General features: G+C 47.4%; 1 protein-coding gene across 2 annotated transcripts in view; it reads left to right on the top strand.

Annotated features, from left to right (window-relative positions):
• SHH (sonic hedgehog signaling molecule) overlaps positions 1-11,179 on the top strand; it is a 34,530-nt gene extending 23,351 nt beyond the window's left edge. For both annotated transcript variants that reach the window (XM_048511635.1, XM_048511636.1), the window contains exon 3: positions 9,308-11,179. In XM_048511635.1, the coding sequence (XP_048367592.1) occupies positions 9,308-10,011 (704 nt within the window). In that variant the 3' untranslated portion in view covers positions 10,012-11,179. The remainder of the gene's footprint in view (positions 1-9,307) is intronic.
• The last annotated feature ends 5,436 nt before the right edge of the window (positions 11,180-16,615 follow it).

Here is a 16,615-nt window from a genome sequence, read left to right on the forward strand (position 1 = left end):
CTGTCTTCGGGTGCTTAAAATCTATTGGCCTTTTCTGCACATGCCACTTATGCCATTTTGAAGATGTTTTTGATCCCATCACTTACAATGAGGGCTATCTGCATTCCCCTTTTCAAAGCATTGTTTCTTGGCTGCCAGGATTTTGTTTTGCTTTGTGGACACAAAGCAATTTTTCATAGCATCATTGATTTGTTGATACCAAGAATGCGGGAGGGGAGAGAGAAACGGCAGCAATATAATAAATTTTAAGAGGAGAGAGGCCCAAAATAATACATTTTAAGTGGAGGTGAAGGACCAAAAAGAAAAATGGCAAAGTAATCGCTGAAATTGAAGTTTGGTGACTGCCCAGGGGGCATGGAAAATGGTCTGTGGTTTTGGCGGGAAAATTTCCGTTATGTTTGCACTGTGAGGGAGGCTGCCTGAGAAACGTTTCAGCAAAAGGAAATGCGGTAAAAGTGTTTTCAGATACAACAGAGAAAAAGTGTTTTGGAAACATTTCCAAAACCAAGGGTGAAAAAAACAATGTAGAACCCCATGCAGGAAACATTTTATTTCCAGCCTGAAAACATCGTAAAGGGCCTACGAGGGAAAGGTCCATGTTTCAACGTGAGGGGAACCTAGGCAAGGAGAAGAGTGGGAATATGGGCTGGAAGGTGTGGCTTTGCTTCAGAAGGGGCGGGGCTGAAGATTTAGAGACACTTCTGAGAGCTTCTTTCAGTAACCTCTCTCGGTCAACCAGCAAAAGCTTGTCTAAATTAGGCCAGCAACGAACCAAATTAAAAGTGTGTTGGCGTGGGACATGCCCTTTGCGCAGCTCCAGATTTGCCTGCTGTTTGAAGCACATCTGAGAGCACAAATTCTCCCTAGCAACTGTGTTTCCATAGTAACGGAGTTTCAGTGGCCACTGAGATGTACTGCTCCATACTTTATACTGCCCCTGACTCTTTCCAATTGCCCAGAAAAGTTGATCTTGCTCGGGCGTTGTTCTTGACTTCTTGCTCTAGTGCAAGTTGATCTCAAAGGGGCTTTCCGCACAGCAGAAATCTGCGGAAATCGTTACCTGAGCTCGACACTTCTGTTACTCCGCACAGCAGCCGGGTCGTTTCTCCGGACCCGAGTTCAGAGGGCGGGGTTACCTCCTCGCGTCTTTTGCTCCTCATTCCCGATTGGCTGCCGTTCTATGGCGGAAAACGTGTGTGCGTGTCCCTTTTTTTGTTTTGCTACATAGGAGCTACGTTGTGACAACCTCACAAAGCGCCGATTTCCCGCCTGTCACAAACTGGCGGGAATCCGCATTTTCGCGAGCCTTTTCTGTCAGAGCAGAACGAGCAGAGCTGAGCCGTTGCTTTGTGCATAAAAAGGGGTTTTTTTGAAGGCGTGCTTTTCGCCGCCGCGAGTCTCCCGTTCTGCGCATGGCCAAAATAGTGCACTGTGATTGGCTGGCCAGGAGAGCCGAGGCAAGGGAGATTCCACACTGTGTCGGCTTCAGCTTGAGTGCAACCCGGGTTCGGCAAAAAGTCGTACCTCCCAGTCGAGCTCGAAAATTTGTCTGTGAGGAGGGGAGGAGCAGAGGCAGACATGAGTCGAACTCTACAGCTGTGCGGAGTACCCGGGTCGAACCTACGTCAAACTAAGGTCGAATCCTACAGTGCGGAAGGCCTCAAAGATGTAACTTGCCTGGGAGCAAAGGGGAGTGCATTCCTTCCATCATGTTTATATCTAGCCAACTCGAGTTGGCCCGCTTGGGATTCCTAGGAATCCTTCCAGGTCAGGCCTGCTTAGTTTTAGCAAAGTTGCTATAACACTTGGCTTTGGATTGTACCCTGGGCGAACTGACTATTCTACTCCTAAAGAAGCTTGGAGTAATAGTGCGCAAAGTCTATTTGTGGAACATCGTGGTTCTTTTAGTCGGACCCGTGTTCTAGACTTTAAGAAAGCTGCTTTCAGTAAACTTAAACTACTGGGTGTGATGGTTAAGAATACTAAAGGAGAAGGGAGTACAAGATGGACGGGAGTTTCTTAAAAGTGAGGTCTTGAGGGCAGAATTTCAAACAGTTCCAGTGAGGAGAAAAAAATGGGAGGTGTCCAAAGAAACCAGGATGGATGTCTAAAGAACTCTCACACAAGCTAAGATATAAGAGGGACATGTACAAGAAATGGAAATGGGGGCAAATTACTAAAGAGGAATTCAAATAGCCAAAACATGTAAGGAGAAAGTCTGAAAAGCTAAAGCTTACAATGACCTCAGACTTGCAAGGGATGTTAAAAACAGTGAAAAGGGCTTTTTTTGGTTATGTCCGTAGCAAAAGGAAGAAAAAGGATATGATAGGGTCACCGCGTGGAGAAGATGGTGAAATTCTAACAGGGGACTGAGGAAAGGCAGACTCTTTTGCCTACTAGGACTCCTAGCAGTCTCATCTTATTGACACAAAATCTCAAATTGCTGTAGAATGGATTTAAGCCCATGGGCAAGCTTGCTGCTTGGGGCGAGGAAAGGGGAGGACAGATGTCTTCATGTTTTCTCGGGATTGAACAGTCTTATGTGAACAGGTTGTTCCTCCAAGAGCAGTTGGAAATGTGCACGCGTACATAAGTTGCAACTGACTTATGGTGACTCTAGCCAGGGGATTTTAAGGCCAGTGAGAAGCAGAGTTTGCCGTGGCATTCTGCAGAGTCTCCCTTGGTGGTCTCCCATCCAAGGTTTGACAAGATTGGGCTATCCCAGTGATGGCAAACCTATGGCACGGGTGCCAGAGGTGGCACTCAGAGCCCTCTCTGTGGGCATGCACAAACAGAGTCGCCCCCCCCACACACACATCTAGGCTGGCCTGGGCTGCTGGGCTCGATTATTAGCATTAAACCTAAGACCTAATTTTGGGGAAGCAGTGTAGGTAACCTTGTTAAGCACTGTTAAACCCCACTGATTTTCATGCAAAGAACTAAAGCATGATCCTTTACCTGGGAGTAAGCTCGGTTGCTGGCAATGGGCCTTGCTTCTGAGTAAACCCTTCTAGGGTCATGATTCACCTGTTGGAAGAGTTGCACGGTTGCTTCAAAGCAAAGCCACCGAATACCACCAAGCTTATTCCCGAGTAATGCACGCCTTGTAGCCAACCTCAGTATTCAGGTTAAATTGCTGTGTTCACTTTGCGATAAATAAGTGGGTTTTGGGTTGCAGTTTGGGCACTTGGCCTAGAAAAGGTTCGCCATCACTGGCTATCCTATCCCTTCCCAGCCATTGGAAAAAACTGGTCCCAACTGCTAGCACACCTCTGTCCCCATCAACTTTTAAGGTAGCAATTGGAAGGGCAGGCCTTGACTCACACTTTAAAGAAGGGCATGTTGTGTTGGTGTCTACTTATGATTAGCATCTGGACAGCTGAGCCCCTATGAGGAAGGATGGAAAGTAACCCCACATTAACACTTTTCCTGGCTGCCCCTTTCATGCTAATGTAATGTGTGCTAACTTCATAGGTAAGGAAGCAGGTGTACAAACATGTAAGGGTGGGGAGGGCAGGGGGAGGGAGGAGGAGGAGGGAGATTGGATTTCAAAGGCTCCCAGCCTGTCCTGGGAAGGAGGCAGACATGTTTCGAAGTCTGGCATTATCATGCACAGAGGCTGCACTCTTGCCAACGGGAGGGATTTTCCCAGCATTTAATTGTTAAAAAGGAGCTGCTGGCTCAAAGCTGTAGCTTGAATCTAGAAGCTGGTCTCCTGTCTTCAGATAGACAAAAGGGACCTCGTGCTTATTCAATTCAGCTTCCAATTTGTGGGCAAGTTGGCCTTCTGAATTCCCCCCCCCCCCCCCCCGTCCCATTGATGAAAGCCAGAACCACAAAGGTATGATCTCTAGATCAATGGTATGAGCATCAACAGAAAAGAGCACCAGGAGCCACCAAGATCAGATTGAACGGCCGCAGCTGGAGTTTCCCATCACAAATGGTGACTTCAAACATGAACTGTAAATGGAATAATTCACTTTTGGTCGGCAAAACTTTTGGTCGGCATATTCAGAAGAAAGGGACAGGCATCCAGTGTGCGCTCTGAGCACTCCCTTCTTGATTGCTTTAATTATTCCTCTGGCACTGAAAAATACATGTTCCTGGGCTCAAATTAAGTCCTGGATTTTCCCTTCCATGCAAGAAGGTCTTGGAATTATAATTATAGGGAGAGAGATAGGGGCAGACATGGAGTTGAGCCAGAAGTAGACATTATTTTGCAGCAGCTGCATTGTTTCAGTGCAGGCTAAACCGCAGGAGGCCAGCCAAACTGAAGGTATCTAACGTTCTTCTATCTACAAGTTGGCTTATGCATTACCAGTGGCACCTGGGGAAAACCAGGAATGTAATATAGAGAAAGAGCACATCACATTCCTATGAATGTTGAAGTCTCTCTGTGCTGGCAAAGAGAAACAGAGCTGGCATGAATGGATTCTGGGTTGGTTCTCACATCATGCCAAACCATGATTCAGGAATGCTCCTGGAGCATGCAGCCCCACCCCCCTCCTGCCCTCCTCTACTCGTGTGTTGCAGTTGTATCCTTTATTTGTGTTTCAGCATCATCCAGCATAAGCCATGACATCTGAGCCAGCAAATGATGGTTTGTCACTTGACACAGTTCAAACCTAGATTGCAAACTACGGTTTAAAGCAGGAATTGGTTGTTGTGGGTTTTCCAGGTTGTATGGCTGTGGTCTGGTAGATCTCGTTCCTAATGTTTGTGGCTGGCATCTTCAGAGGTGTATCGCAGGAAGAAGCATGTTACACACTGTGCCCCAGGCTTGGAGACCGAGTGCTTGCCATTGTTCCCTCATTTGGATGTAATGGTGAATTATGGTTTGTTTTGAAGTGGAAGTAAAAAAAATGGAGTGCATGAGAGAAGGAGGGAGCAGTGGGGTTTATGAGCACGGGGTTTACGCGCCACTGAACCATGGCTGAATCGACTTTCTGATGGGCAATGAAGATTGTGGGGGAGTCCAGCAACTCATGTGAACTATCAGCAAGCTCTCTTTGCCATGTCTGCTGTCCAGAGTTCTCTTGTGCTTTCTTCCTAGAACTAGTTCTCTTTGATGTGACCAGAGGCCCTCTGGGAAGGGAGGGAGTTGGCCTTATTGCGGTTATGGATAGTTTATGTGTCAAGGGTAGTTCCTCTTTGCTTAGGCTGACCAGGCGTCCCGCTTTTGGCAGGACAGTCCCGCCTTAAAACAATTTGTCCTGCGTCCCGCGGGTTTTTTCAATTGTCCTGATTTTTGGAAGGCTGCCACACTGCCTTCTGGGGCGCAAGGCAGCGCGGCAGCCTCCCGCGCGCGCAGCCGCAGGAGCATGGCCTTCTGGGGCGCTGCCGTTTCCCGCCCTGTCACAGGGCGGGAAATGGGAGCACCCCAAAAGGCAGTGCGCTCCTGCGGCTGCGCGCACGGCCACCCGCCTACCCACCCGTCCCGGTTCACAAAGGTAACCATCTGGTCACCTTATCTTTGCTGGTGGGGTTGCTGATAAATCACAGTGAGAACCAGGCCTCCATATGGCAAGTGTCCCTACCTACCTCAGCCCCTCAGTTGTGGCCACTCCACTCCCCAGACCACCAGGGCTTCTGCAATTTATAAAAAATCAGCACAAGAATATCACTATATCAGTATCATAATTCTAATAGTTACATGAGAACTCACCTGTGGATATCTAAATCTGTGGATTGGACCCACATTGACTAAGAACAGACAGTTCCACCCAGGTATGGTGGCCCAGAAAGATCCATGTGGCACAAGCAAAGAGAGAGTCACCCGGCCTCAGGAAGAATCAATAAGAGGGACCAGGCCTTGAAGACCCAGAGAACTGAGGGCTATGAGAAAGGTGGAGAGGGCTAGTGAAAGTGTTCCTCATGTCTGCAATGGACTATAAGTAATTTTAGAGTGTGGCAATTACGGTAGCTTTCTGCTCTGTCCTGGATGAGGTAGGCTAGCCTGATTGTCTCAGATCTCAAAAGATAAGCAGGGTTGGTCCTGGTTAGTACTTAGCAAACCACCTCTGTTCGTCTCTTGGCTTGAAAACCCTTCTCTGTAAGCTGGTTGGCTGCAACTTTACTTTCTGCCCACCACTGGGTATAGCCTGAACTTGACAGCTTCAGAAACTAAACACGGTTTGTACTTGGAAGGGAGACCACCAAGGAAGACGTTGCAGAGGAAGACGATGGCAAACCACCTCTGCTTCTCACTGGCCTTGAAAGCCCCTTGCTGGGGTTGCCGTGAGATGACTGAGATTTGATAATGCTTAGCACACACAAACAACACTGTACATTGAATGAAGAACTCCTGTTGGGTCATGGAGATGTGGAGATTCCAGGTCTCGTATAACCACTAGCTCAGCTTCTCTTGCTATCAATGGCTTCCTGGCAAGGCGGCATTATACGTGTTCAGCATAATTCATCCAAATCCCCCCTGCATGTGTGTGAGCTTTGGTGCCTTGCCTTGGGAATACCCTCCCCCAAGGCTCACCTGGCACCTGCTGCCTTACTCTCCTGCAGGCACCAGGCCAAAACGTTTCTTTTTATCCAGGCTTTTAACTAAGTGGTGTTATCAATGTCGGCCTTTTTATGGTCTGCTTTTGGCCCAAGGCCTGTTTTATGAATCTCATCTCAATGTTTGTTCCAGGCTGTTATTACGCTCCTGGCTTGTTTTTAATATTGATAATTTACGTTGTTGTTTTTGTTTTTGTTGTATTGTTTTAACTTGTGAGCTGCCTCAGGCGGTTCCCTGGAGAAGTAGCAAATATATTTCATAAATAAATAAAGTAAAATAAAAATATTCTTTTTTAAAAAGAGAGAGAGAGAAATATTAAGAATGTGAAAAACTTTGGTCACTGTACAAACAAATCAAATCAAGCATTGCTTATAAACTGAGTGAACTTGAAGCACAAGGAACAAATAGAGAGGAGAAGGAGAAATCTAAACATAACCACAAATATAGGCAAGGTGACCAGACGTCCCGCTTTTGGCAGGACAGTCCCTCCTTAAACCAATTTGTCCCGCGTCCCGTGGGGTTTTTTAACTGTCCCAATTTTTGAAAGGCTGCCACACTGCCTTCTGGGGCGCTCCGCAGGAGTTCTAGGAGTTCTAGAACTCCGCAGGAGTTCTAGGGCGCACGCGGCCGCAGGAGCGCACTGCCTTTTGGGGTGCTTCCCGAAACAGAGGAACGCCCCAGAAGGAAGTGTGACAGCCTCCCGCGCTGCCGCACTGCCTTCTGGGGCGCTCCCATTTCCCACCCTGTCACAGGGCGGGAAACCGGGGAGCGCCCCAAAAGGCAGTGCGCTCCTGCGGCTGCGTGCGCACCCAAGTCCCAGTTTTAAAAGGTGAAAATCTTAATAAAGGTGTCTTGAATTAAAAGAACACTAAAAAGAGCCATGAATGTATGTACGTTCTGCCTTGACCTGGATGGCCCAGGCTAGCCTGATTGTCTCAGATCTCAAAAGAAAGCTGAGTTGGTCCCGGTTAGTACTTAGATGGGAGACCTCCAAGAAATACCAGGGTTGCTATGCAGAGGGAGGCACTGGCAAACCACCTCTGCAAATCCCTTGCCTTGAAAACCCTACTGGGTTGCCATGAGTCCGCTGTGACTGGACGGCACTTTAGACACTCACATGTATATACTGTCAATTGGTGGCAGAAAGCAGTGGTGGGGGCCAAAAATTTTAGTAACAGGTTCCGATGGTGGTGTGATTCAAACAAAGTGGCGTAAGCCAGTAAAGTGGGGCACTGGGTGGGACACGGCCGAGGCAGTGGCTGGAGCGATTCCAGGGGCGGGACATTAATAATTTCTCTGTTACTGTATAAAACTCTTTCTGTAAAAAAAAAGTTCCTAATTTCCAGCTGGTATCTTTCTGTCCATAATTTAAACTCATTATAGCAAGTCCTATCGTCTACTGCCAACAGAAACAACTACTTCTCCTCTAATTGACTGCCTGACAAACACTTAATAATTTCAAATACTTAATTTTGTTCCTAGAAATCAAAAGAAGGATGCTTTCCTTAAACAAGGAACTTTACCATATTTCTAAAACATGTTTTTAGAACAGTCCAACAGGGAGAATTATCCCGTTTTCTACCTTCGCTAACCAACCACATAGGAAACAACAGGACTTCATGATTTTTGGACCTAATGGAATTTCTAACAGAAAAGCAGACCCAATTAGTAACCCCCTCTCGGCACACACAAATAATTAGTAACCCACTCTCGGGAACTGGTGAGAATCTGCTGGATCCCACCTCTGACTACACCATGCTACCTGGCCTTCCATAATGTGAATGTGCCTGTATCCATATTGAACCTAAAAATTTGACTCTCTCCTGCAGTTTACCCAGTGGATGAATTGCCCATAAACCATATAGAAACAGTACGAAAACCCTGTAATTTGGAAGGAAAAAACCCCCCTTTGAATGATAGCTTCATGGTGTGGGGAGGGGCACACTCATGGTTGCTAAGAACGGTTGGTCCTTTGGTTCAGTCCAGTACATCTGGCTGTGCATGTCCAACATCTGCACATCTGCTATATGATATGATCCTGTCTCCTCACCTCACCTGTCAAAGTCAAGTATGGGGAAAGCATAGCATGGTAACACCATCTTATACATGTGGCACAGTTTGGTGACATGGTGTAGTGGTTAGAGATTTGGACTTGGATCTGAAAGACTCTGGTTTGAATCCCCACTCTGCCGAGGATGACCTTTGCTGGGTAACCTTTGACCAGGCACAGACTCTGAGCCTAACTTCCCACAGTTTGAGGGTCACTAACCCAGGTTTGGGGAATTTCTGCAAATCTGGAGGTTCCATCTAAGGAGGGCAGTTTGGGAAGAGACGGGAACTCAGCAGAGATGCACTATCACACAGACTGTCCTCCAAAGGGGCCGTTTCCTCCAGAGAAACTGATTTCTTTGGTCTGGGGCTCAGTCATAATTCCAAGAGAAGTCCAGGTTGGCAAGCAGACTCACATATTTGTTGTAAGACAAAAAGGAGGAGGAGAGAATGATGCGAAGCCGCTTTGGGTACCGATTGTGGAGAAAGGCGAGGAATAAAGGAAGATCATGATTAACAGTAATGATAATGATGATAATGTTTAGTATAAATTTCAAGAAAAAGAGCTGCAGTAACTCCAGAGCAAAATCTGCATTGGCATTATGAGGAGCAGGAATGATTACAATAAGACTGAGCATGGCCATCATCAGTCAGTTCCAAACGATTGTAAAAGTGCCTGCAAGTTTGTTCTCCGATCACTTGCTAGTTTGTTCTACTTTAATGCCTGCTCCTTTCTTTCCCATTCAGAGAACTCAGTGGCTGCCAAATCGGGTGGCTGCTTCCCTGGATCCGCTTTGGTGAATCTGGAACAAGGGGGTACCAAGCTGGTGAAGGACCTGAGCCCAGGCGACCGGGTGCTGGCAGCGGATGGGGAGGGTCAACTGCTTTACAGCGAATTCCTGGCCTTCCTGGACCAAGAGGACCCCCCTATCCACAGGCTTTTCTACGTCATCGAGACTCAGAGGCCCCAGACACGCCTCTTGCTGACGGCTGCCCACCTGCTCTTTGTGGCTCCACTGCAAAACCATTCCCAGCCCCAGCCCATTTTTGCCAGCCGTGTGCGGCCAGGACAACGTGTCTACGTGTTGGGCAAAGGGGGCCAGACACTGCTCCCGGCCGCAGTGCACCGCGTGTCCCTGCAGGAAGAGGCCTCGGGTGCCTACGCCCCACTGACGGCTCAGGGCACCATCCTCATCAATAAGGTGCTGGCTTCATGTTACGCTGTCATTGAAGAGCATAGCTGGGCCCACTGGGCATTTGCCCCTTTCCGGTTAGCCCACACCATCCTGGCAATGCTGACCTCCGGCAGCCATTCTCTTCCCAGCCTTTCTCTGTTTGCTGCACCCAGTGAGGGCACGGCTGGTGTTCACTGGTATTCCCGCCTCCTCTACCACATTGGCCGCTGGGTATTGGATTCTGACACATTGCATCCATTGGGCATGGCCAGCTGAGGTGGGGAGGGACAAGTCTCTGGACACACCCACCTTTCTCCGCCATAAAAATAAAATAATACAAATGGGGGGAAAAACTAAGATGAAGAAAGAAAGAAAGAAAGAAAGAAAGAAAGAAAGAAAGAAAGAAAGAAAGAAAGAAAGAAAGAAAGAAAGAAAAAGACTCTAATCAATAATAATAGTAGGACAGTCCAAAGTAGACGTAAAGGAAAAGGAAGAACCCAGGAAGTTTTGTTTTAGTTTATAAATATATATATTTTTATTTGATTTATATTTTTGTCTGTTTTGTTGTTTTCATTGTCTTCATCTCCTGGATATTTATTTGTTTGGTATTTTGAAATAGATGTTTTAAAGAATATGAACCCAATCTTCAAGAGCCTTAACTAGTTTCTTTGGTAATTTATTATCAGGCGAACTGTATACTCACAGGGAGAAGAAAATTATTTTGTGAGGCCGAGCAAAACTGCACAGAGTTCTATTTTTCTATCCGTCACGTGTGTCTAGACTTTCCAAAAGGAAAAAAAAATCTCCTTCTCGTCAGCCCATTGCTTCGCTCATTCCCTTCCACAAGTCTTGGAATAAATAGAAGGGGATTTTCATGGGGTGGGAGGGGGTCCGTAAATTATATTTTTATACACAGAATTGTAAATTCAATTTTTTGAGAGATCAATATTTCACAGTCACATTTCATTTTTTTTGAAATAGTGTAAAATACGAGAATATATTATTTTAATTTAAATAGTATCAAATGTCATGTCGACTTCTGTATCGTTTGCCATTGTCTTTGAAATATTTTGCTTTGTATAAAAAAAGAAAACCGAAACAAAAGAACCCTTGGAATTCAACACTGTTACACAGAACCATCTTGTTTGCAAGTCCGTGGGGAATGGGGGAAGGGAGAGGGGGAAAACTCTCTTATTTTTACCTTAAAAAATCAAGAAGTTTATGAGAAAATAATATTTTTTAAAAAGCGCACACGTGGGCAATTAAGTGACAATGGAGAATAGTTTGTACAGAAGGGGGAAAGGATGTTTTGCATTAATAAACTGATAAATAACCGCTGTCAATTTACTAAAATGTATTTTTTGAATATTTTGTAATAGTTTTAATAGTTTTATAGAAATAAAATGTGCCATGCACAGTCTGGTTAGTATATAAGAACAAAGAATTCCGGTGCATCCCATTGTTGTTCTTTTTTTTAAAAGTTCTTTAAATCAAGTGTCTCTGGAAGGGACCATGGCTCAGAGGTGGAGCAGCTGCATTGCATTCAGAAAGGTCCTTACATCAGTCCGCAACGTCCCCAGTTGGAAAGGACTGGGTAGGGTTGTGAACGACTGTCACCTGAAATCCTGGAGAGTTGCTGCCATTCAGAATAGCCAATACTGGCTTTGGTGGCCATTGGGTGTGAGTCAGTATTTTGGGGCTGTGTGTGTGTGAAAATGAGCTGTGATCTTGCCTCGGCCTCCAAACCTACTACGCAACTTGAGATAAAACAGTGGCACCTGAAAGGCCAAAAACATTTATTTCAATAAGAGCTTTCATGAGTCACAGCTAGTGGTGTATCTGCCAGAGGGACATGGGGGTCAACTGACTGCGGGCAGCCCATTGGATCACATGGGAAGGGGGGCGCCTGGTGGGACAGCAGCAGGCTCCTGGCCCAGCTGCTCCTGAAGGAGCAGCCAGGCCAGGAGCCTGCCACAGGCCCACTGGGTGCCCCTCAGCCCAGCCCCGCATGGCCTGGCCTTGCCAGGCTGCCTGGGACCACCCTTGGCTAAGGTAAGTGTGGCATGGTGTGTGTGAGGGCGTGCGGGGGCAGGGTTGGGGGGTACCCAGAGCAGGTGTTGCCCCGGGCACCATTTTCCCACAGTACGCCTCTGGTCACAGCTCCCTTATATTAAGATATGTGTCAATACAGATCTTGCAGATGTCACAGGACTTTGGTTTAAATTTGCTATGACAGACGAGTGTGGCTACGTGCTTTGCAAACAACCTGAGTTAAACCGCTCTTTCCTTGCATTAACCTTTCATCTGCAGTATGGGATCACACGCATATTGGCCTACCTTACTGGGCAGTTGTAAGGATTACAACATAACAATAGTGCCTAGAGCATGGGTAAACAGAATTTTCTCCTCTTCCTCCCCTTTCCTGCAACCCCTTCCGACACCAGGAAACTCCCTCTTAGAGTTGGGGAACCCAGGTGGAGGAATAACTATGTGGGTCAGGGAGGGGGGCTGCAGCAAAGAGGGCCGAAAGGGTGACATCGCTCCCCCTTCCTCTTTTGCAAGCATGGCTCCTGGAGCAAAGAAGTCAGTTTCATCTGGCCGTCCTGCCTCACTGCCGCCCACTCACCTGCAAAGATCACACAATAACAGGAAGGTTCGTTCCAGGGATGAGAGCTGGCTTCAGAAAAGGAGCAGAATGTGAAGGAATGTCCAGGCTTGTATTGATGGATTCATGCCAATGAATATGAAGTGCTTTGAACACCAAAAATATGATATTATTGCCTGACTAAATCTATCACAATATTCCATGCACTGGATTACGACAATCAAAGACACTGAAGACAATCTGGGAAACAATCATACAGAAAACCCAGCCCAAATCAAACAGGCAATTCATCATCCTTGAGATTTGCCTTTGACACAGGGAGAGTCATCCTTCTGACTCATTTCTCCTGTGCCATTCAACTTCTCCTGGCAGGAAAAAAAAGAGACAAGAAATTGTGATCATTTAACTCCAGGATATTGATTGAAAGATACCCGTGGCTTTGACCATCCCAGGGCAAGCTCTAGAGCAATCCACCTGTTCTCTTGACCCTATAAAAGTTTTTGGGGGAAAGTGACATCAAGTTGCAGCTGTCTTATGGCAACCCCAGAGGGTTAGGAACCAAAATATTGAGAGAAAAAGAAATTTTTATACATACATATGTGTGTGTGTATGTGTGTGTATATATATAATACTTTTTATTGCACAGCGCCTAATAACTAAAATTAAAAAAGTTTTAATCTGGTAAAACTCAGATAAAGTGTTATCTCAATAAATCCGCTTCCAACGTATAACACAGGCAGCCCAATCCAGAGCTATGGGCAGGGACGGCACCGCTGTGGTGCTGCCCCACTGCCTCCATAGGACTTTCTGGTGGCTCAGGAAGGGTGAGAAAAAGCCCTGCCACCAGAAAGCCCTGCCATTGGGCTCAGTGGGCTTGTGCCTTCTGAAAGAGTGACATAAATCCAAGGGCCGGGACTCCGCTCCCACCCCCCACACCCTGGGTGGAAACTGACTAAGGTTGGCTCCACCCCTGGGACCACCCCCAGAATGCCCCAGCCATGCCGGTGGAGCATCCTGTGTTGACAGGGCTGGGACTTGATTGCTGCTTCCGGGGCCAGACGTCACTGAGCCACATGGCTCCTGGGCAGTGGCGTAGTGCCCAGGGGACTGGGGGGCATCTTGCCCTGGGAGCGCACCGGTGCAGGGGTGTGGTGTGGGTGTTTCGGGGCATTCCAGGAATGTTCAGGGATGGGCGTGGCGTGGGCACAAGGCACACACGTGCCCTGGGCACAGTACCCCCTTGCTGCGACTCTGCTCCTGGGCACCCGTGTATCTGCCCCCTCTCCAGCACCTTTGTCCCTTGCGCTGGTGAGGTGGTCACCTGCACTGGCACAAGGCTATGCCAGCTCCAGAGGTGAGTTCACTCCCCCGCCAGATTGGGTTCTTAACCAGTTAAAAATGGTTATGCATAGGCAGTGCTACAATAGACCTGACACATTTTGACCCAAAAAGGGTCTTCTCCAGAGGTTAGTAAAATATACACAGCAACTAGTATCTTTCATAAATTCATAAACTAACATTTCTTATTCAGCAGGTTTGTATGAACATCCTGTAACGGGTGAACCCCGGAGGGTTTTCAGGCAAGAGACAAACAGAGGTTGGCTGGCTCTGCCTGGATCTTCTTAGTTGTGTCCCATCCAAGTACCAGTGAAGGTTGACCCTGCTTAACTTCCGAGATCTCACAGGTGCAGGCTAGTCTGGGCTATCCAGGTCAGGGCAGAGTGGCCTTAAGCTATTCTGGGAAACCATCAGTTGCGGCCTTGGTACGAGAAGCCGCTGTGTGAGAATTTGCTCTGCTCTGCTCTGCTTCTGCACAGGGTGCCAGCTGGATTTGCTCAGGCCCTGCCCCTTTCTTCTCAACTTGCCGGCTCTTGAGTGCCTACAGGCCAGGATCCTGACAGCTACTCCGCTTCACTTGAGCTTCAAAAAGATTGCCAAAATAATTTGCAATAATTCCTGGCAAATCTCATGTTTTTCATTCTAGCTGTGCTGTAAGGACCTACATATTTGCTGAAAGACTTGGGGTTTGGCAAGCTCTCTAGAGTCAAAGGGTTCTCAACTGAGGCTGGAACCACATTGGGGGTGGGATCCTGAAGATCTGTTCTTCTACCACAGTGGTGGCGAACCTATGGCATGGGTGCCAGAGGTGGCACTCAGAGCCCTTTCTGTGGGCACGCGTGCAGAGAGTTCATCATGTGGGGGGGGGGGGCGGAAAATCACCCCCCACACACACACACACACCTAGGCTGGCCTGGGCATGATCCTTTACCTGGGAGAAAGCTCGGTTGCTGGCAATGGGGCTTGCTTCTGAGTAAACCCTTCTAGGGTCATGATTCATCCATTCGAAGCATTGCATGGTTGCTTCACCAAGCTTACTCCCGAGTAACATGCGCCTCAGAGCCAACTGTTTTTTCTAAACAAAAACCTCAGTATTCAGGTTAAATTGCCGTGTTGGCACTTGACGATAAATAAGTGGGTTTTGGGTTACAATTTGGGCACTCGGTCCCGAAAAGGTTCGCCATCACTGTTCTACCAACAAATACTTTCCCCTGCCCTATGGAGCTGTCCCCCGACAGAAGAGGCAGGTGCAGGCCCCTTGTGCTGGGACAAAATGGCCCCTTTAGATCCACAAGACCTACCCCTTGTGCACGCAATGTGTAGTGAAAATAGAAAACAGCAACTATACCCTTCCCATCATATTCCCCTGACCTGGATGGGCCAATCTAGCTCGATCTTGTCAGATCTTGGAAACTAAGCAGGGTCAGCCCAGGTGAGTGCTTGGATCATGGGAGACCACCAAGGAAGTCGAGGGTCTCTGCACAAAGGCAGGCGACGGCAAGCCACCTGCAAAGGCCCCCTGCCTTAAAAACCCTACGTGTACAAGCAAAGTGCCACCAAGTCGCAGCTGACTTACGGTGATTTCGGTAAGGGGCTTTCAAAGCACGTGAAAAGCAGAGGTGGTTCACTATTGCCTTCTTCCCAGAGCCTTCCTTGGTGGTCTCCCTTCCAAGGACTGACCGTGCTTAGTTTTTGAGATCGAACAAGATTGGGCTTCACAGCTTTCCCTCCTGAAAAACCTGCAGGGCTATCATAAATCAGCTGTGATTTCATGACACTTTCTACCACCATCACCCATAATATGTAGGGCAACTTACTCCTCTTTGGGGGTTCTTTCCACCCCACATCATCTCCTTCCATCCATTTCAGGCATGGGTCAGGTATGTGCAAGCTCTCCTAGACTTCTCAATATTGCAAATGCCCTCAAGTTGTCACCTTTGTGATAGTTTCAGTGATATTTCACTGGAGTTTGGCGTAAAAGGAGGAGCCTTAGGGAGGAATCATTCTCAGCCATAGAGGAACCTTGACCTCACCTGAAAACTCAGCATGATGTGGACCTCACCGATCAGTAGCATGCGTGCCATTCTACACACTTGTGACAACAGTTGGGTTGTAAACCCACCTTGAAGTGGGGAACGGCTTTCCCTACAAAGGGGCAACTTTCGTGCTTGTTAAAGCCACGCTCGGTTCACCCAGTGCTGTGTCAACATCATTAGGCTATAAAGTCTCTGTTGATGGAATGCTGTGACTACCTTTGAGGTTATAAACTCTCCCAGTTTGGATTGTGTACATTTTGGGTGTACACTATGCTCTATAAAAACTCGGAGTGATTGATAATTCCTTCCCTAATGTCTCCACAAATAGGCTTCTAAGAGCTTTCTTGTTATCGGTACCGCTAGAGATTCTTTCTTCTTCTTTTTTTTCTTTTCTGGATTCCAGCTCCCAAACCTCGAGGCGTTATGTCAACAACCACCACACTGGCCTTGATCAAGATCACCGTGCAGGCCATCTAGTAGATGTTAGACAAACAAGAAAACTCCATTTAAGAGGCCCACGTTGTACTCCTCTATGGGCCAGATACAGCCACAACTTCCAGCCAGTTTATAACTTATCTTGAGCCTTGGAAGTCATCCAAAAATGAGTAACCTAATGTATGAGCCAGCAGGTCTTCAAACTTTGGGATTTCCATGCTGAAGTTTAAATATAGATTATGCACGAAACTCCTTTTCATCTCTTGCCCTTCCTCCAGGGGCCCTGGTCCAGAAATCCAGGCCAACCTCCAGGTCCTCCAGATATGGAGTTCTTCTGGAATTGCACTTGTTCACCAGACTGCATAGCCCAGTTCCCCCGGAGTGCCAAAAGGTGGACCTTCTAGCATCACATCCCCACCGAAACCCTTTCCTTCCAACAAACTCCACCTTCCCCAGGCACAAGCAG

Source organism: Sphaerodactylus townsendi, linkage group LG11 (assembly GCF_021028975.2).
Source record: "Sphaerodactylus townsendi isolate TG3544 linkage group LG11, MPM_Stown_v2.3, whole genome shotgun sequence".
Lineage (NCBI taxonomy): Eukaryota > Metazoa > Chordata > Lepidosauria > Squamata > Sphaerodactylidae > Sphaerodactylus > Sphaerodactylus townsendi.